The following is a 21,406-nucleotide window of genomic DNA, read 5'->3' as shown; positions in this document are numbered from 1 at the left end:
TAATACCTATAGGATGTGCATTGACTATCGCACCCTCAACAAGATCACTATTAAGAATAGATATCCGATTCCTAGGGTAGACGACCTCATGGATAAACTACAAGGACCCACTATTTTTAGCAAGATAGATCTCAAATCTGGATATCATCAACTACGTTTGGATACACTACATTTTCAAGACTAAATTTAGAACTCAATTTGGTCATTATAAAGTTCTTGTTATACCTCTCGATTTGACTAATGCACTAGCTACATTCAATGTTTCCAAGTGGAACCTATGTAAAGGGATGAGTGCCTTAAATGGTTCTCCATCAATGTGGGGCATGTTCCTAAGAATTGTCTTAGGTAGAAGGTCGATGGGGACACCTATCCTTTCCAGGAGTTGATGCAAGTGTGAACGTGGGTGGTACCATTTTATCCACACGAGTATTAATGTCTTTGTGAACGAATTATTCTATGGAATTTCAAATTAATTGATTTATGAGGCTAGCTGCAATTATTCAGTTGGTTATTCTTCTAACATGATTTTCTAAATTTTTGGCAGCTGATGTGTAGAGCAAGGAGAATTGGAAAGGCGCGCCATACGCAAGCATTCTAAAGTTTATTTTCCTAAGAATTTATTATGCAACTATTGGATTATTGTATTAGATGCACCGCTATTTCTTATAAAGTGTGTGCATAGCCTCTATGTAAATATTATTAGTAAAATAAATTTTTAGAAGATATGTTCAAATAAAATATTAATGGTTCTAGAGAGTTGTGGGATGCACAACTGCTAGCATCCATTAATTCAAATTACCCTATCTCTTTTTCAGTTCACTCAAACTCTTTATGCAAAGAGTGATTGTAAAGGGCCCAAATCTTGGGCAAAGAAGATTTCATAATATTATTATAAATACGTCATGAAGGGAGTTGCCCACTTCATGTCCGGGGGAGATTGAACCCAATCTTGAGTGGCTTCATCTTACTTTACCTTCTCTTTTAGTCTTTTTTCAATTTCTCATGAGTCGTATGCAATTTTATGAGTAAAAGAGAGAAAGAGGGAGCTTCTTCCATTCGCTACGCGCAAACCACGCATCCGTTGCTCACAACAGTGGTATCAGAGCTCAGCCTACCTCTCTTGGGCTTCCAATCATCTACCAGCTCTGGCGTGAAGGCAAGCCCTCTACTACAAATGGGCTCTACGGTCCGTGTCATCACGAACTTTGACTACACGGCAGGATTCCCAGGCCTTCAAAACCCCAAACCCCTCTATCATAGTCAAGAAATTCTGTGATTTTTCCAGACATTGAAGAATACCCACTCCTACATCATGGCGCGATATTTCGTGAGAAACTGGAGCTCTCAGGAGGTTAGTAAGCTTAATTAAAGCTTAAGTAAAAGCCTAGTAAAAGCTTAAGCAAGAGATTAAGCTCTATTTTGAATTCGGTGGGTTGGGGAGGGGGCGTTTTTTGACACCACGGCAGTATCCACGACATATTCTTGTCCAAAAACGTTAAGTTTTTTTGGTTTAAAAGCCTTATCAAGCAAGTTACATTACTAACTTGATCAACTTCAACCTCTCTTACTCCATGTCATACATAGACCCTGCAAATCTTCACAAGTCATAGTCGACTATATCTCCCATAGAGGCAGTTCTCGTGCAGTTCTTTCCAGCTTCATAAATTTCACAAAATTTCCATACAAATTTCCCGCCTTTCTTCCCTACTTCCATCCATAATTTCTTGCCCAAAGACCGTTGCCCAAAGATCGTTTAAATTTTTGGTCTTACATGCCAAAATTCTCCAATGACAAGCAAGGCGTCTTTTCATTTGCAAGGCATCCTAAATCTCCGGATTTTTCCATCAAGCAATCATGGCCAATTTCGACTCTATATCACCGCTTCCTGAGCCAACCTTGCAGCAGCGTATGGATTTAATATCCATGCAACTTGAAGAAGAGCATCAACACGGTGTTGTGGAGTTCATGTAAGAGCTGCAGAACACGAGGTTCAAGATATAGCAAGGAAAGAGGCTAACAAGAAGATCTCAAATTTTTATGCCAAATATCACTATATTGCTTGTCAAGTAAATTACAAGAGATCCATGAGTACTCATTCTGAACATCTAGCTTGTGCACGAATTTGCATAGGCTAAGCGTCTCTCGGCTGCAATGTTCTGATAAAGCACTTTTCATAGACCAGTGTTGAAGACTTATGGGTATAGAGACAAAATAAATGACAAAGCATTACAATCTGTCCACTGCTTTACAATAAAGCGTAAGAGCTTACTTTTCAGGGCACCAAGTAATTCATCCAGATTCAGGACTTAGTTATAGACAGCTTGATCAATCTCCAGGTCCAATGGATAAAACATCTGATAAGTACTTGCATAGGCTCCCTTTCTTCAAGCACTTTCCAGTCTTTTGTCAAATATGCATCCCACTCATCATGAAAGTTGTCTACAGCTTTGCAAGCAGCATGACAACCTCTGCAGACATGCTGAATAAACAGAGTAGCTAATGCGGCTCATAGAAAATGATCTTTCACAATGCCACTTAAAGTCATTCATAGTTAGTTGTCTATCCAGCTGGGCAAGGACATCACCCCTATAATCATGGTTCTCCAGAAGTGTTGCCTGTTTTATCTCAAAACCATCTGCTCCAAGAAAAGCTCGATAGCATAGTTCAGGAATTTGCAGAATAGAAGGTGTAATTCATGAAAACCATGGAGATCATGGTGTTGCCTGTCATCATATTCAGACTGGTTGCAATGCGCCCATATCGACCTTTGTCTAATTTCAGCCTAGAATTCAAACTTCTCTGATCCGCCTTGGTTCTGAAACTCTTACGGATATGGATTCAGACTTGCTTTTTGTACCTGGTGGCGTCAGCCTCCATGCCAATATAGTTAGCCTTCTAGCCGTCATACAGGTGGAAAAATCCTCTGTTCATTTTTTATTTGTACAGGTGGTCTGCGGCAATCTCCATGCGTCACATGTGCACCATGTTAGTGAAGAATCCAACTAGCTTTTTAGTGGAGGTGTCCACGATCTACAGAGACGGGTCAATCTTGTGGGCCTTGAAGGGGATTGCGATCTCGGCATTGAAGGGGGTGCAGTCGAAGGAGAGGTGCCTATACGAGAGACTTTAGACTAACGGACGAGAAAGAATCGATCCGAAGGAGAGGCGAGATCTCCGCTGCTCCCTTTGTCCACTAGCGCTGACGGCAGAATTCGGAAGAGAGATAGAGTCCCCAAAACGAAGGCGTCACACCTGTCCCTTGGCATCCAAAAGCCACCATCTCCAGCCCTCGATCAGCTCTGATTTTTCCTTTCATAACAGCAGCCCCCTTTTCGGCTGATTCCTTCGATTCCCTCCTTAATTGCCTAGTAAAGAGTGAAAAAGCTCCTTTTTGACAAGAATAGGCTAAGCCAACACCAGTAGTGATACTCCAGCTAACACCAGTAGTGATACTCCAGCCAAGCAAAAAGCTTGCCAAAAAGTTATCCTGAAGACTGCCAATAAGCACAACTGGCTTCAGAGAGTCGTACATTCCGAAGTATAGACCACAGTATACAATGATTCCAACGCAAGAAATGTTGAATCCACGGTAAAGCCCCAGAAGACCGTCAGACTTCAGAGTCTTCTTGTAGACATCCAAGAGTCCATTGAACTAACGTTCCCCTCCTTTCTTTGCAGCCTTGGCATCATTGGCAAGGCGAGTCCTAGCATCATCAAGAGAATACACAAAAAGGAGGGAAGAAGCACCAGCCGCTCCACCGGAAGCCAGGTTACCAGCAAACCAAGCCCAATAGCCATCCTTCTCCTTCTTAAAGTTAAAGAGCTTCTTAAAGTAGTCCTTAAACGCAAAGTTGAGAGCCTGGGTAGGGAAGTATCTGATAACATTAGCAGTGTTTCCACGCCACAAGGATATAAAACCTTCCTCTTGGATGGTTCTTAAAAAAAAAACAGTTCCCAATCTCCTTGTAAGGTTCCTGAAGCCTTCCTGCCTTGATCATCTCATCTTGATTTTGGATAAGAAGCTTGACACGTTCTATGGGGGCAGTTGCAATCTTTGAGATAGCTGTAGAGACTCCTCCCATAAAAAAGTCTACGGCAAAGGCATATGGACCCTTCTTCTCCATGGCATGTAGTGCTAATGTATCTTCTTCAAAAATACTTTGTCCCGCATATTACGTTGGCCTTGTTCACGTGCAACCTTTATCTTCATAGCTTAAATGTCGGCTTCTACAAAGCTTCCTTTGATTCCAAGGTTTCCTGCACTTTTCTTGGAATTCATCATTGAAATTGATAGCATAATAATATTCTTTGGCATCAGTTTTTCATATTTTTCTGACACACACACAACATGCACACAAATAGAAACACACACAAACACAAACACACAAGTTGAGTATGTACATTGGATGTAGGTACTGAAAAAGATGGAAAGATAATGCAGTAATCAAACACAATGAAACACACGCGAAAAGATAACACAGATGCACAACAAAAATGGAGGTGTTTACGGCTCGGATGCGCAGCAGCACGACAATGGTATACAACTGGAGCAAGAACTGAAGTCCCTCAAGTGTCCTACCACTAAAATTTCTACAAACGACGACAATCTAGTTCGTGCCATCAACGCTACTTTGGATGTCCATGCTAGTCAAAAGGAGTCCAAGATAAGCAAGCGTACATTCAAATTTGATTCTTTTGATGGTCTTAAAGATGGTCGCAAAATTCTATCATGGTTAAGTCACTTCAAAGCTTATTTGAAAATGAGAAATACTCAGAAAGTGGTAAACTTATATGTGCATCTCATTATTTTATTGAGAAAGCTACATTATGGTGGGATATCACGTGTAAAAGCATTGATCGTTCTATCACATGGAATGACTTTTGCAAGAAGGTTCATGCAAATTTTCTCCCTGCACAATTCAAGCTATGCATGCAACAACAATGGGATCTATTCATGCAACGCGAATGTGAGTCTATCCCTCAATACACAGAAAGATTTTGGAGCACTCTCTTGCAACTCCAAATGGTGGAGCCAATGGCCGAATCTAACTTCAAGAGAAAGTATATGTTTGGCTTAATTCTATCCATCTAAGCCGAAGTCAACATGTTCAAGCCCAATAACCTGGACGAAGCCATATCCCTAGCTCACGACGCTGAAAAGAAGCAGTCTAAAGACCAAAGGAAATTTTCGACATCCAATGGTAACAACATGGGTAACTTTCATTTTAATTCTTTTCGTAACTTCAATTCTCAATATGGAAAGAATCGTTTTAACCGACGGCCATGGATGCGAAATGTTCAATCAGTTTCCAATTCTAAACCTCCCAATCTACTTTCAAATTTACCTAAATCTGGTGAACCTAAAAATGTTAATCCAAGTGTCTCTAATGTCATTTCCAAAAATGTAATTTGTTATAATTGTAAGCGTCCTGGTCATATTTTGAGTCGTTGTCCCATGGGCAACACCTAATTGGAAGAAACCCACGGTGCATCTAAATTTTCTTGGAGCTAAAGAATCCAATGAAGACCTTGAAGCAATGCCCGACTTCGATGAGGCTACACTTATCGGCGAAAATTCTAACGAACGTGAAGACCTTGCTGGTAAATTTTCTATGCATGCCTTATTAAAGATGCGATGTAAAATCAATAATAATGATATGACTGTCTTGCATGATGATGGTAGTACTCATGATTTTGTTTCAGAAAAAGTAGCTAGAAACTTACAACTTAAAACTATTTCATTTGCCTATAAAATTAAAGCTGCATTTCTAGGACAACAATATAATGGTAATAAAGAAGTTCATAATTTAAAAATTTGTATTGGATCTTATAAGGAAAAGAAAAAAAAATTAGTAGCACCTTTGTAATATGCTGATGTAATTCTAGGAATGCCATGGCATCACCAATTCAACCCCAATATAGATTACAACACACACTCAATGCACATTGAGCACAAAGGTAAAAAAAATTTACTCAAAGGGTTAACAAAAACTAAATTATTTCCAATTATTAGTCATACACAGGTGAAGCGAGCTTTGCGTAAACAATTAAAAGCTTTCCTAGTATGGATTAATGAAGTTGATGTTACAAAAATTGAACTAACTCCAAAGTAACAACATTTTATTACGATATTTTTTGATTGCTTTTCTAATGATTTACCTTTACAACTTCCTCCATCATGACCTGAAGACCACCAAATTGATTTACTTCTTGGTAGTCAACCACCTTGCAAAGCTCCCTATCGCCATAACCAATTAGAACAGAAAGAGATTCAAAGCAAATTGAAGAACTTCTAAGTAGAAAATTAATTTGTCCAAGTAGTTCACCTTTTGGAGCTCTTGTATTATTAGTTAAAAAGAAAAATCAAGCTTACCGCATGTATATAAATTATAGAGCACTTAATAAAATAACGGTTAAAAATAGGTATCCAATACCTATAATAGATGACCTTCTAGATAAATTACAAGGAGCAACAGTGTTTAGTAAAATTGATTTAAAATTAGGATATCACCAAGTTTGTATGTCTACTTTTGACATTTTTAAGACAGCTTTTGGTACACAATTTGGACATTATGAATTCTTGGTAATGCCCTTTGGACTTACAATGCACCAGCTATATTTAATAGAATGATGAATAGAATATTTTTGCATTTTCAACATTGTGTAATAGTCTTTTTTGATGACATTCTTATTTTTAGCAAAACTGAAAAAGAACACAAAGAACATTTGTCTTTAGTGTTTAGTTTATTAAAACAAAACCATCTATATGCTAACCCTGACAAAAGTTATTCCTTTCAATCTGAAATAGAATATTTAGGTCATATCGTGTCTGTCAAAGGCATACACGTAGATTCACATAAAATTGAAACAATTAAGTCTTGGCCAACACCTAAAAATGTCCATGAAGTTCGTTCATTTCTAGGACTAGCTAGCTTCTATCAAAAATTTGTTAGAAACTTTTCATTGCTTGCTTTACCTAACTCTTTTGTTAAAGAAAGATCTTGTTTATCATTGGGGTGACAACCAACAATGATCGTTTGAAATAATTAAGCATGCACTCACACACGCACCAGTTTTACAGTTACCTGATTTCAATACAGCATTCTTTCTTAACTCAATTCTTTCTTAACTCAATTACGCCACAAAACTTGCTTAATACTTCCTTATATTGCTAATCATTGTACGATTCACTCAATCTCTAAATCCTAACTGATACCAAAAAAACACATCATGATACTACAAGCCACATTGATTTATGCTACATAAATCGTCTACGTTTAGGACTACATCATTTCTCTAAAGCTCAAATACTTCATGTTGCAATGACCTTATGCAACTCGAACAATTATCTACCTACATATTACTCCAATCTTATACCACCATAGCTCTTCTATAGCTTTAGGAGTATACTATAGTGACCTTTTGGTGTATATTGGCTAGCAAGATTTGGATGGATGTAGCAATTAGATTTGTTTCTCTTTTGTAGGAGATAGTTCCAAGATTTTCTCCTATGATTAGCAAGGCTTTCTCTAGATATGCAAAACCCTATTGAAGGAGTTCTAATTCAATAGTATTGATAAACAATAGTATGAATATTAGATAAGAAAACGAATGATAGAAAGATTTTTATGATAGAAAGATAGTTAAAAATCCTTTATTTGCCTAATGTTAAGTATTATGCTAGGTTGTACTTATTTCAAAACTCATTAAATAGGATTTCAAGTCATTGGATCTTTAAAGAGAATCAAATCCAAAAAATATTAGATTCAAAACATAAAGTTCAATAGATATTGGAATATTTTGAAAGATAGGAATAATAATTTAAGTACTATCTAATTTTCCCTAGGAAGAAGAGGAGGTACAACAAGTTCCAACTAGGCAAGAAAACTCAAACATTGTTTATAAACCTACTTATTTCATTAAGAAATTGTTATAGAAGTGTTAGATAAGAGGGATGTCATTTCTCTATATTAGTAAGGCATAACCCTTATTAGGAAACCCAAGAAAAGGATAGATAATTATAGCAATACCATAAAGAAATAAAGGATCATACACACCTAAAGGACATCCCTTACAATATCTCTCATGTAAGTTACTCATGAATATATGTGTGCATCACGTGGGTTCAAGATGAGGTATTTTTCAAATACAATTTTTATACATTTTTTACATATAGAAGGGTGCAATCTGGAGGTCTTATTTATATATTGAATAAAAAAGGGTTATGCTTTATTCAAACAAAAGTCACAAATAAGGATATTTATAAATAGCCCTTGAACGCACATGATGTAGAGGATATACATATAGTAACTTTCCTAAGAAATATCTCTAAGAGGAGAGGGTCCTTGTAGCCATATAAGTCATGATGTTAAAAACTGTATAACCATGAAGGAAGATTATGGTTCAAGCCAACCATAAAGACCCTTAAGCCCAAGGAAGGGATTTCAAACCCCAACCTAAGATGCCTTTTTTTTTTTTTGAAGGATTGAATTCTTTTCAAACGGTTTCACTGAGTGTTCCCTCAAATTCATGATGACCTAACATATCAAGTGGAACCTCAAGTTGGAAGATGGTACCTAGAACAAATTCCAAATTGAATAGATTGCATCTCAAGGATTATTTTGTGCATTATTGTAAGGGTTGTTTCTTGATTTTTTATTTTGAATAAATTTTGTACCAATAAAATTGAGCTTGGATAAATGTTAGGCCTCTCTCAAGGCTGGTGAGGATGGATCCCTTGACAAAAGTGCTATTTTTGTCCACTCCAACTACTAGGACTAGCACCAACATGAGCGGTCTGTTCATAGGGATTAGATGTTAGCTAGGAGATGACAAGGGTGTTACAAAGCTCAAGCCAAAAATTCATTGGATATCTAAGATTAGTCTAACCCCCTGCGAGCTTAGGATGGTTCTCTCAAAAGTCCCCAATGCTAGCTAAGAGTGGACTGATAGTATCTTGCCTTTACGTAGAGTCCTATGTATGGATGGTTGGTCTGATGTAATAAAACAAGGTTATATAGATTGAAATTTAAAAGTTAGTATTTTGAAAAGGTTTTCCTCAATGCTTTTCTTACTATGGCCAAGTTACATGAATTCACTTCATTCTTAATATGTTAATTAATACATTCATTAGATCTTCATGTTAGTTCTAATTGTGGTTTTTTTCTTGTAGGGTTCATTTGGAGCAAGATGTAAAGGTGCTCATCTCTCTCTCTCTCTCTCTCTCTGTGATTTATCTTTGTTGCCATCTTTTCAATATAGCATAACGTTGGTTCTAACCCTCATTGTTGTTTGTGAGAGAGATCATTTTGGGTGAGTTTTCATAAGTGTTCCTCTCTCTCTCTCTCTGTCTGTCTCTCTCTCTCTCTCTCTCTCTAGATTGATTCGCAGCAAGGCCTCAGTCCCACATGACATTGTGCGAGCAGAGCTTGCCACACCACCCATGCTAGTCGAGGCATTATTTCAGATAGTCTGCTTCCTACATAGATTTCAGGATATGGACAGAGATCGCATTGCATACAGAGCATATATGGCATCTCAGGAGATGGCTCGAGCGGGGGATACCACATCATGGTATGCACAGACTAGAGCTTGGTTTGACAGACATGGGCTGGACATTGATAGACTCCCACCTCTTCTATATGATACTCAGGCTCCCACTTACACCCTCTCTCTCTTTGAGAGGAACAGAGTCATCAGACAGGAGATATGGCATATTTATATACAGAGGACATGGGTCAGCCCTGCACAGCCACTGCCATCGAAGATGGCACATTATTATACACAGTTCTTGAGCATATCAGAGTAGGGATTCATAGAGATTCTAAGATATATGCAGATCTATATGCCACATCGATTGAGAGTTCTTATTGGACAGCTCAGGGTATCATCACATCAGCTTATGATTGAGAGTGGCAGAGCCAGTGGCATCCCACGGGAGGAGAGGATATGCCCCCTTTGCAGATCAGAGGTGGAGAGTGAGGAGCATTTTGTTCTCAGATGCGCGGCATACTCAGAGTTGAGATCTAGATACACATTGAGCAGCTCACTTCAGGGATGTATGACTGATATGGATCAGAGATCATTTGGCCGTTTTCTGGGAGAGGCATGGCACATCAGAGAGCAGAGCACACAGCGGGTCCCAGTCAGAGAGGGGTCCACCCAGACGACTATTACACAGTTCTTTCAAACAGATAGAGTGAGAGCTACTGTACCAGCCTCCAGCCAGACCTTTGGGCTCACACTACAGCAGGCTGAGGACCAGCGTACCTGACGCCGCACGAGGATCCATGGGTTTCGGACCCCACAGCCACACCGACAGGAGATCCGGAGGATTCTTGATCTACATCGACAGCAGACTGAGATCCGACAACACTCGACACATTGGATCTCAGATCTCCAGTTTGCTCTTTCTCCACCGCCGATGTACCAGATCCTGCATCCAGGAGGGATCACCTACTATTAGCGACTTCGATGACTGCTACTACATCCTAGGATAGTATATCTCCCTACATCTATTACATATACACATCGCACCACTTTATCACAATCGACAGTTGTTCCCCTATCACAGCCGACATTTGTTCCCCTTTTGTAGCCATTATCTGGAGTACCAGAGCTACATACGCACATACACATACACGACACTTATCACACTCACAGCACCGTATTTTCAGTTTCTAGTTTTTAGCTTTTCATTCAGCACTTTTATTTTTGGATAGCTCGACCTCATCAGTTGTATCACAGTTTGTCTCATAGGCCAGTTTTGGTCTTTAGAAGACGTTAATATAACTTTCTTTCTTTCTTTCTCTCTCTCTCTCTCTCTTTCTGTCTCTCTATGTTTTCCTCTTTTCTATTTTTTTCATTTTACCTTTATGTAAACAAACTCTTGAAATTGTCTTTTTGTAGAGATGAATTTGGAAAAGATCGAATAGGCTCTCATTGCTTTCTCTCTCCCACTCAATCATGCACACTATTTTTCTTCCTCTACATGTTTCTATTCTATTCTATCTTTACAATAGGGTTTGATGCTAGTTCTGTTATTCGGATTGATTGTTGTTGCAACAATTAACACAAGGTAGAGTAGAGATTTTCTGGCTCTAGGTTTTGATTAGCAATGATTTAATCTTATCTTCGATAAATCAACTTATAGATAAATTCACCCAATTTTCGGTTACTTTTATTCATGCAACTATCTAGATGTTTTTTGCTCAAAGGGATTCATGAATTGAACAATTTAGTCATAGTTTTCTCATGTATATGATTTCATAGGGTTTACTGATCATCAATCTCAAATCTAGTGTTGTTATTGCAATCAATAGGGTAGCATGGATATTCCATCTTATAGGTAAATTCTCTGCTTTATATTGCAATAAGACATGAATTATGTTGGTTGTTATTGAAGTGTTATGTTTCTTTGATATATAGGTATTGTGCATGGTTTAGGTGAAGCACAAATCTTGATCAAGTATTTTTCTATGAAGAGCGATTCCTTTGTGCTGGACGATATGGATTTACTGGAAGTTGAGGTTTAAAAGCCCTCTTAATTTTCGGTCCTATGTGTCAAGAATCCTATGGTGGGGGGATTTGCTTGAGCTGTTGTGCCAAACACACATTGTATACACAAGAGGAAGCTCACTCAAGAACACAATAAGAGAGATAGAGGACAACACATTTTCTTGTTGGTTTTTTTCTTCTTCTTCAATACACTATACAATGTACACAAAGTATAGATAAGATACAACATAAAGGAAAGTGACCTACTAAGTCACACACAATGCATAACTAACTATACTAAATCGATAGGCATTATAACTATGCCAGCTATAGATAAGTACAAAAAACTAAATATAATAAGTGATAAGTTAGTGGCCATGTGAAAATCATAATGACCACTAACCCATCTAGCCAGGCGGTCCATCATCAATGTCTACATGTTTGAGCTTGCCATCTAAACATTCCCCCTCAAGCTCAACTCTATCTCTACAACTCCAAGCTTCGAAACTTTCGAAGCTTATCTATACCCAATGCTTGTGTAAAAATGTCAACTATCTAATCCTGTGTGTTGACATATACCAAATGAATCTCTCCTATAAGTACCTTCTCTCTCACAAAGTGGTATTGCACCTCAATGTGTTTTGTCATAGCATGGAACATAGGGTACCTAGCTAGTTATATACTACTCATGTTGTCACAGTGAATGACACTCGGGGAGATCACTCATAAATATATGTATGTATCATGTGGATTAAACACTCGGGGAGATCACTCATGTTGTCACAGTGAATGACACTCAGGGAGATCACTCATAAATATATGTATGTATCATGTGGGTTAAACATAAGGGATTTTGAAATAACATTTTTACACATCCATGTAAAGGAGTTACTTATAGATTAAATAGAAAAGTATTATGTTTTATTAAGGAAAAATTCACAAACAAGAATATTTATAAAGAGGCCTTGAACTCATGTAATATAGAGGGTATACATATAGTGAACTACCCGTGAAATGACAACTGGACCATCTTCTTGCACATCCAAATCACTCAATAACTTTTGCAGCCATACCACCTCACATGCTGCCATAGGAGCACCTCTATACTCAACCTTTGTACTACTTGATAAAGCAACCCTAGGTTAATTTTTGCTTTAGCAGTATTTAGTTGATCAACATGTTGAATTTAGTTGATCCCATTTTTCTTTAGCAGTATGTAGTTAATCAACATGTTGAATTTAGTTGATCCCATTTTTCTTTAGCAGTATGTAGTTTATCAACATGATGAATCAATGACTCATCTAAGTGTAACATAATGATTTCTTGGGCACATTGGTCATCCTCTATATCAACTAGATTTGTAGAGTTAATAGCTCTAGTGCCTTGAATGAGTGGCCAATATCCTCTCTCCATCATTTTATACTTGATAAATACCTGCCATGGGTGGAAATCTTTGCCATCAAATTTTAGAATTTGAGGATGGACATCAGCATATGTTGTGGCCATTGGGAAGGTCTTACCACTTGTTAGAACAAGGGCAATGTCTAGTCCCTTACAAGTTTGCCACTAAATGCAAAAGCAATTCAAAGTTGTAATGAGGAGAAGGATTGAAAATCGTACATATCTAATATTTCAAAATATGACTTTGGTGGTCCTTTCTTAGGGGCAATCTTCTTCCGAGGTTTAATGGTCTTTTTAGGCTTAAATGAGTTGAACCTAGACTGGACTTCGGGCTCCTCTTTGTGGTATGGTTCAGTGGATGACCCTTGTGTAGGACAAGGATGGTCTATGATTTAAATTTTTGTTGCTGATGATTCTAAGGAGAGTACAATAAAACTCATCCATCTAATTTCATTGACCAATATATTGAAGAAGAAATCACTCAAGATATGCAATACACTTCTAGTGTATGATGGTCTATGTGTTTATAGTTGTACACATAGCCTTACAACTTGATGCAGGGTACTTGGTTGTTTTATTTTTCTGATGAAAAAAATTCAGATTATATAAGTATTAGCATCAATGATGATTAGGCAATGTGCCTTAGTGCTTACAAGCACTCATCTGTAGCTCATGTTGCTTGAGATTATAAATGTCGGTCTTGATGATGACCCTTTGAGTAGAGAAACCACTAAAATGAAGTTTCCAGGTTCATAACTCACTCTGGAAGAGTTCACTCAGTGATTAAAATCACTGTTGATAATCAAACATTGAAAATTTTTGAAAATGGATGAAGCTTGAAGCTCCTGGCTATGGCTGCTAGAGACCCACAGTTGGGGTTTTGATCATTGCAGGCTGTAGGATATGAATCAGGACAAACACTCTTAGGTGAGTATAGTCCTCTATAGGGGCTACAATAGCCCTAAGGTAGCCACCATGATTGCGCCATGTACTAGATGTACTTCAGCTCGAATCAGGTCGGGTGCGAAAACTGCGCCAAATATGCAGTTTATGCAATGTCGTCCACCACGTCGACTAATCTCAGCCTTTGTTGTGCTAGGCTGGGGCACTCTGAGCTAAGGAGAAAATCTCCAAAAGAAATGAGAGGCTAAAATTGCTTCTATTTCCCACACGAGCTCCTCCAAGGTCAGGTGGTCTGGCTGGCTATGAAGTTTGAAGGTAAAAAATGAGAGAGATGGAGATTTTCTTGTGCACTTAGTGAGGCTGAGGGTATAGGAAGCTAAAGAGATCAGAGAAGGCTCTGATACCATGTGAAAAATCAAAGTTGTAGCATTGGAATGTGTGCATAAGAGGAAGGAGAGAGCTCAAAGTACAAGAACAACATCTTGTTTACTAAGTTGCTTACAAGTATAACTTGGGTACACTCTCCCCCATTTGATAGTGACCCATAGGCTATTTATATAGCCTCTGCCAAGCTAAAGTTAGGGTTTCCCCTACCCCTAAGGCTATTCACACCCATCTGCCCTTATGCACCCTTGCTTACAGTGGGTTCCTATGCCAATCTTCTAACAATTGCAAGCCAACTACAAGATTTTAAGCTAACTACAAGATTTTAAGCTTTTGAGCTACGAAGTGAGAAGGTAAGTAGGTAAGAGTACTAAATCCTTTATCACTTTTCACACTAGATATCAAAGGAAAAATATCTAGCTGGGAATATTTTCCCTAGTATGTGCTAACCCGATTTATACATATTAGTACATCCAACAGTAGCAATAAGATGGGTGTACACACATAGCACACATAAATATACAGAAATACATCATAAGCATTTGCCATCATCATCACCACCATCACCATCACCACTTGAAAGTTTTGTAAGTGCTGTGCCTTTTTCTTTTAAAGAGCTACAAAGTCAATCTTTGTATATCTATGTAGTGTAGAAATAGTACCCAATTAACCATCCATTAAAAGAGCTAGCTTCATCAGGCTAACACACACACTATATGTGAAATCCATCATTGATCGTGTCTCATTTGATCCTTTAGTACTAATCCACTAATGATAAATTTATACAACTATTCAATGTGCTACTCCTTATAGCCAATCTTATACCAATTATTTAAAAAAAAAATAAAACTTCAATATGTTGGTAATATTCTCTTTACCATGGGACATAGAGTTTCAACATATAGTGATAAGCTTCATATTAAGTATTTCTAGAAGTAGGGCCAATTTTAAAACTTCTAGAATTCATGACTTGGGTATAAGAGTTTGCAATTTTCAAAGCTTTATCTTGAGTTTCTCCATTCAAAGTCATTTCATGATTTTGAAACTGCTTTTAGAGTCTCCAGGAGATTCTGTGCGGAGATATAATAACAAAAGACATCATTAATACCTTAAAAACTAGACATGGGTAGTTCACAAAGCTAACTTGCACTAAAGTATAAACACACATTGAGTGCTTATGAAATTGAAAAGTGAGAATATGATTGTAATCTTGAGATTATTGTAGTATGAGCTCATTATTCAACTTTGGTTTGCATCTAATATGGTGAAAACATGGTGATGAAATAATGTCTGCATACCTTTTTGGGACAAAGGAATGCCATTATTGTGTCCCTTGTTGATGGTAAGCCATGGATTAATAAGACTTTGAGAAGATGATTGTAATCTTGAGATTATTGTAGTATGAGCTCATTATTCAACTTTGGTTTGCATCTAATATGGTGAAAACATGGTGATGAAATAATGTCTGCATACCTTTTTGGGACAAAGGAATGCCATTATTGTGTCCCTTGTTGATGGTAAGCCATGGATCAATAAGACTTTGATGTGAAAAAACTAAAAAATAGTGCATGGTTTATCCTATCTACAAATACTTTATCCAAAGACGATGGCTAGAATGATGATCAATAGCCAATTAAAGGATTGCACGACAAGCATGGCCATGCTAAGACTTCACAAAAATCTTTAGCTCATTTGCTAGCCTATTTTTCAGCCATACAAAGGTTCCAATGGCATACTAGGTAGAACTTGACGAGACGCAACCCATGGTGGGGTTAACCTTTTTTCCAACTTTATATCACATCTCAATATGAGTTCTTGATAGTTGCATTAGTGCATGTATGAAGGTGGAGGAGTGTAAGATAGGGATATCACTTGTCTCATATCACACCAACTACACACCAATGCTTGCAACATCATTTGCATCCAAAAAGACTTTGATGTCTCATCAAAGTCTAACATCTACCCTTTGCCGTCTTAGAAAAACATGATTGTGTGGCCACAAGTACTTGGAAGTAATCTATGATTCAAACTCAGTTTATCCCTACCTCCACCACAATGAAGCCATATAAATCTCAATGTGAGAACACTTATTATATTGAAGATAATAAATCACTTTCTCCTTAATAGGCTTGTTACTTGTTGGTAGATCATGGTTGCTACATATCTATCCTCTATGTTGCCATTTTGTAAAGCTACAAATGGTGAGACTAATCAGCAATAGTCAAGCTACACTCCACTCCAATAATGATGACTAGTCAAACACCAACCACAAGATACGTTTGGTTGGAGATAATTAGTTTTACACCCTTAAACCCCCTACTTAGTTCCCATAAAAAGCATTCACTCGAGTTTTTAACTAGGGTCAGTGCAACCATGTGTAAGAAGCTTTATGTCTACTCTAGAAAAGAAAGAGATTGAACAACTCAAGTGTTGGATGCTAAAAAATACTTAGACCTAGTATGGCAACAATATGACATAGCTTAATAGAAACAAAAAGCAAGAATATGCAAAGAAGACATTTCTACATGATTACACTTAGCTGGCACTAACTAAACAAATTTTACAAGCATAAGCATGTTGAGATGGTAACACCCGAAATTTTTTCATGTCCATTAATTGAAAAGTGCTCAACGGAGGAGGAGTTTTGTGTAGCAAGCCATCAAGAGAGAAAATCGAGAGTCAAGGTGGTTCTAAATTGGACATACAACTTACAACATTAGGTATGGTTTCCTATTGTAGAAAAATTCTCAATCTTATAATGTAGGAGACTAATATATCAAGCCCGTTTGCTCATGAATAGAGCCCTTGAAATGTTATGCATATATTGACATAGAAAACCAATATATTAGCACCACGGGCATACCACTAGGATCTTAAACAAAGGCTTGAGTGATTTGCTACAAATTCTAGTTAAAGCCATTCTTAATTGGTGGCTATACATGTTGATTAACTTGATGGAGTTAGATGAACTATTATCTATCATCAACCAGAGTTTCACTATTGTAAGCTTAAAAATGAACCCCATATCTATCAAGGTAGTGTAGCCTCATGAGTACTTTGTAGACATGACACTCCATTTTGATATTGAATTCATGCAATGTTGTTAAGGCTCAACTCATGCAATACTATGTGAACAAACATGGAGGCTCAATTTTAAGTTCGAGTATCATGCAAAACGGTTCACTCAACTAGATTTGCACTATCTTAAAACTAGATGTGGGTCTCAAACTACCGGTTCAGTATTAGGTAACATTATTTGTTGAATTTAAATGGAGATGAGGTTGTATTTGAAATAGGGATGGCTTAGAACCTTGTTGAAGTCAACCTCAATTGTGCTATGTTAGTGAAGAGAAGGCTTAGCTTTAAGGTCCCATCTCATGTAACACTGTTAACTTCAATGTAATGGACATGAGGCTCAACCTGGAACTTGAGTCTCATGAAATGCTATTGCCTTAAGTTTTGAACTTCATATCACCTTGTGTTCTTATCCCTTTAATGTCAAGTTCAATGTGCAAAAATTTTCAAATTTATTCATGTTTTCTCTCACAAACCCAAGCTTAAATTTCAAGGACCTAAGCTCAAAGCATGAATATCTAATATATGAGCCATCTCTCTCTCTCTCTCTCTCTCTCTCTCTCTCTCTCTCTCTCTCTCTCTCTCTAGATATTATACATACTTGATGGCCCTTTTTATGTGTAACTATGTCTATGTGGATTGGATTCTCATGTTGAAAAGTGGTTTGAAGAAGAGGAGCAGGAATATTAGGAGGAACAAAACAATGAGAAATAGAAGAGAAGGTGCCAAGTTCTTCCAAAATCAACAAGTAAATAGAGAATCAAGATCATGGATGATCCTCTTTGGTAACCCATGGAGTCTAAAAGCGTATCCATAATCATCAACATAGGGTAAATTATCCTTGAACTCGACGTAACCCAACTACAAAATCCATATTGATGAACTCCCATTTCTTCTGAGGGATGTCAAGCAACTAGAGGTTTCCAAACATTTTGACATGCTTAGCTTTAACCCATGGGAAGTTTAAACATTTAGTAACATACTTGAATACATCACCCCTTAGCTTTTCCGAATGATAGCTCTTTGTTACGGCATTGAGCATCTTAGGATCTCCAAGTGTCTCCAAAACTTGAGAGGGGCATCTCTCTCTTTCTCTCTCTCACCCACTTGTACATATTATACATACTTGATGGTCGTGTTTTATGTGTAATAACTATGTTTATGTGGATTGGGTTCTCATGTTGAGAAGCGCTTCGAAGAGGAGGAGGAGGAAGAAAATAACGAAAATTCAAAATGAAATAGAAGAAAAGGTGCCAGGTGGCTTGCAAATAATTTTGAGATTTTGGAAATATAGCAATGTTACCTACACGTCTAAACGAATAAGGCTGGTTTATCAGGAAGTACTTAGCGTGTGGGATTAAACGTCTTGGTCCACATTGAAAATCCAACGTGAAAAATGGCCAGAAGGACGCTGTTGCTTTTTGGACGCTTTTCGCCTTTGAAAAGCGCCTACTGCGGGAGTGAAATTCAAGGTCAGGACTCAGGTTTCGGGATGGAGTGTCGATTTATAATCGGGGTCGGGGAGGGGAGCAAATCAAACAGAGACGCACGACACCAGGCCTAACAGAAGAGAGCGAGAACCAACCAGCGATGGCCAGCACGAAGATGCTCCTACCAGCGACCCTTCTTTTTCTTGTTGCACTTACAACAGTCTCGGAGCAGGGCTGCGAGGCTGCCCAGCAGCAGCTACTACTCACAGCAAGGCGGCTGGGACCAAAACCAAACTCAATATCGACCGTAGAAACTAGATATTCTCAGCTAATATCGCAGGCGGCCGATCCGTCATCCTCATCTGCATCTGCGCCATGCCCCGCATTCTCTCCCGTGTTGGCCTTCGGCGACTCCACCACCGACACCGGCAACAACCCAGGCTTGATCGCATCCAGCCTCCCCTACGGCTCCACCTTCTTCCACGAGGCCACGGGGCGCTGGAGCGACGGCAGGCTCATGGTGGACTTCCTGTGCCAGGCTCTCGGGGTGCCTTTGTTGCCCGCTCACCTGCGGCAGCAGCAGAATACGAGTACTAGTACTATGTCAGAAGCTGCACCGTCGACCGTGCAGAACGAGAACTTTGCGGTTGCGGGAGCCACGGCTCTAGACTTAGCCACTCTCCAGCAGCTCGCAGGCGTAAGCTCAAGCACTCCCGACTCTCTCGACGTCCAGGTGGGATGGTTCCTGGCGGACCTTGAAATAGCCAGTAGGCGCACCTCCGCGCCCGTCGATATGACCAACGCTCTGGTGTACATCGGCGAGATCGGGGGCAACGACTACAACTACGCTTGGTCTTCGCCGCAGCCCGACTCCTCCTCTGTCGCCGCCATGGTCCCTTCCGTGGTGCAGAAGGTGGCCCGCCAGCTGGAGGACCGCATCCTCAACACAGGAGTCAAGAGAATGGTGGTGCAGGGGGAGTTCCCCATGGGCTGCATGGCCACGTATATGTCTCGGTTCTCCTCCTCCACGCACGACTCCCACGGTTGCATCGCCGACGTTAGCGCCGTGAGCGACCGGCACAACCAGCTCCTTACCGCCGCCCTCCACGACATCGCCTCCCGCCATCCTGGCGTAAAGATCCTCTACCTTGACACATCGGCTGCCTTCCTGCACGTGCTCGACCACGCCTCCGACTACGGGTTCACCAACATCCAAGGGGCCTGCTTCCCACGCTTCATGCCCAGCTCCTCCTTCAACCCAGTCAGCCCGTGCGCTGACCCTAGCACCTTCATCAGCTGGGATGGGCTCCACCTCACAGACGCCATGTACGGGGCCATGATGGACCTTATGCTCAAAGACCCTGCCTTCTCTTCCCCCTCCCCCTCCCCCAGCTTCCTCACCACCGCAGCTGCCACTTGCGGTACTCATTGATCTCATGAGAATGTACACGAAGTTACAGCACCACAGCTTCTGTTCTGCCCCTCTCGGCATGCAGAGCTGCTCTACTACATAATTGTCTTTTTTAAGAGTGGGAGCAAGTGCCGTCTCATATTGCGCACATATATATATGTATATATATATCTATATATATATGTATACATATATATATGTATATATATATCTATATATATATGTATACATATATATATATATATACATATATATATATATATATATATATTCCCAAGTTCTCATTAAATAATTGCAATCCGCCTTCCAGCTCGCTCGCTCGCTCTCTCTCTCTCTCTCTCTCTCTCTCTCTCTCTCTCTCTCGCGCTACCCACGTTTAAATCTCGACCATATGGGAGCTTCTCATGGATCTCTCAAGCTTGCATGCAAGTGGCAATACATGGTAGTGCAAAATTACATGCACGAAATGTATCCTTCGGTGAACTTCGCTCTTATTCCATTCCCATCAAAGCTGAGTGCTTTTCATATCCTAACATTGGTCGGTTCGCTAGTAGTAGTTTAGCATACAGTTTACTAGATCCTCACAGAACTCCAATTGCATCATTGAAAAGCTTAACTTTGGCTCTAAGTGGTAAAGTATAATTGTTGGAATGAACTAATGGTGAAGTGTGTACACGTGTCAGATGTAAATGTGCTCTACATTGAATAGTTGCATGTGTGTGACTCTTCACATTCAAGCTACACCTATTGTATCTGTCTCTATCATAATAATGAACACAACTATTATTCTGAGCATGCTTTGTCTGTGAGCAATGTCTCTATCTATTCTTTAGAAGCAATGCAGTTCTTTCTCTTCTCCATATGGTATCGAGGGGCCATATGATCTCCTATAGGTGCCCCTATCTACCTTGCAAGCACCATCAATCTCTTTGAGAGATTTTACACAAGAAGAAGCCTTGTGAATGTCGACGGATCCACCACTGGCCAAGATGAAGGCACATCATCCTCTGAGCTAGCCAACAAAATTACTATTGCAGAAAACTTTGACTTGCAGACAAAGGACGAAAGTGCAGTACAAAGAGTGGCACACTTTAAGCCCTCAATTTATGCAGTCGGCCAAGATGTGGCAAATACATCCTCTGATCCAATCAATGAAAAGCTTTGTTCAAGGAATCCAACAATTTTTGTTGGTCTTCCTAAATCGAGAGAAATCCCGTCAAACCAGAGTACCATGCCATCTATGCAAATTGGCAAGAGGTCACTGGATACATGATTTCAACAATCGATTCAAATCCTACATATCGTG

General features: G+C 39.2%; 1 protein-coding gene and 1 pseudogene across 1 annotated transcript; one reads left to right on the top strand and one right to left on the bottom strand.

Annotated features, from left to right (window-relative positions):
- Nucleotides 1–3,193: 3,193 nt before the first annotated feature.
- Nucleotides 3,194–4,124, bottom strand: LOC148014722 (ADP/ATP translocase 1, mitochondrial pseudogene; annotated as a pseudogene).
- Nucleotides 4,125–18,849: 14,725 nt separating this feature from the next.
- LOC148014721 (GDSL esterase/lipase At3g48460-like) lies at nt 18,850–20,121 on the top strand. The gene has a single exon (XM_087666584.1). The coding sequence runs from the start codon at nt 18,850–18,852 to the stop codon at nt 20,119–20,121; it is 1,272 nt and encodes a 423-aa protein (XP_087522710.1).
- The last annotated feature ends 1,285 nt before the right edge of the window (nt 20,122–21,406 follow it).

The sequence above is a fragment of the Lygodium microphyllum genome, chromosome 25 (assembly GCF_053477565.2).
Source record: "Lygodium microphyllum isolate KBCC chromosome 25, Lygodium_microphyllum_v1.1.10, whole genome shotgun sequence".
NCBI lineage: Eukaryota > Viridiplantae > Streptophyta > Polypodiopsida > Schizaeales > Lygodiaceae > Lygodium > Lygodium microphyllum.
Note: the sequence above shows the minus strand (reverse complement) of the source record. Positions and strands in the feature narration are given on the sequence as shown.

Excerpts from the sequence above, each read along its gene's own strand:
- LOC148014721 (XM_087666584.1), top strand. The coding sequence starts at position 18,850 with ATGGCCAGCACGAAGATGCTCCTACCAGCGACCCTTCTTTTTCTTGTT.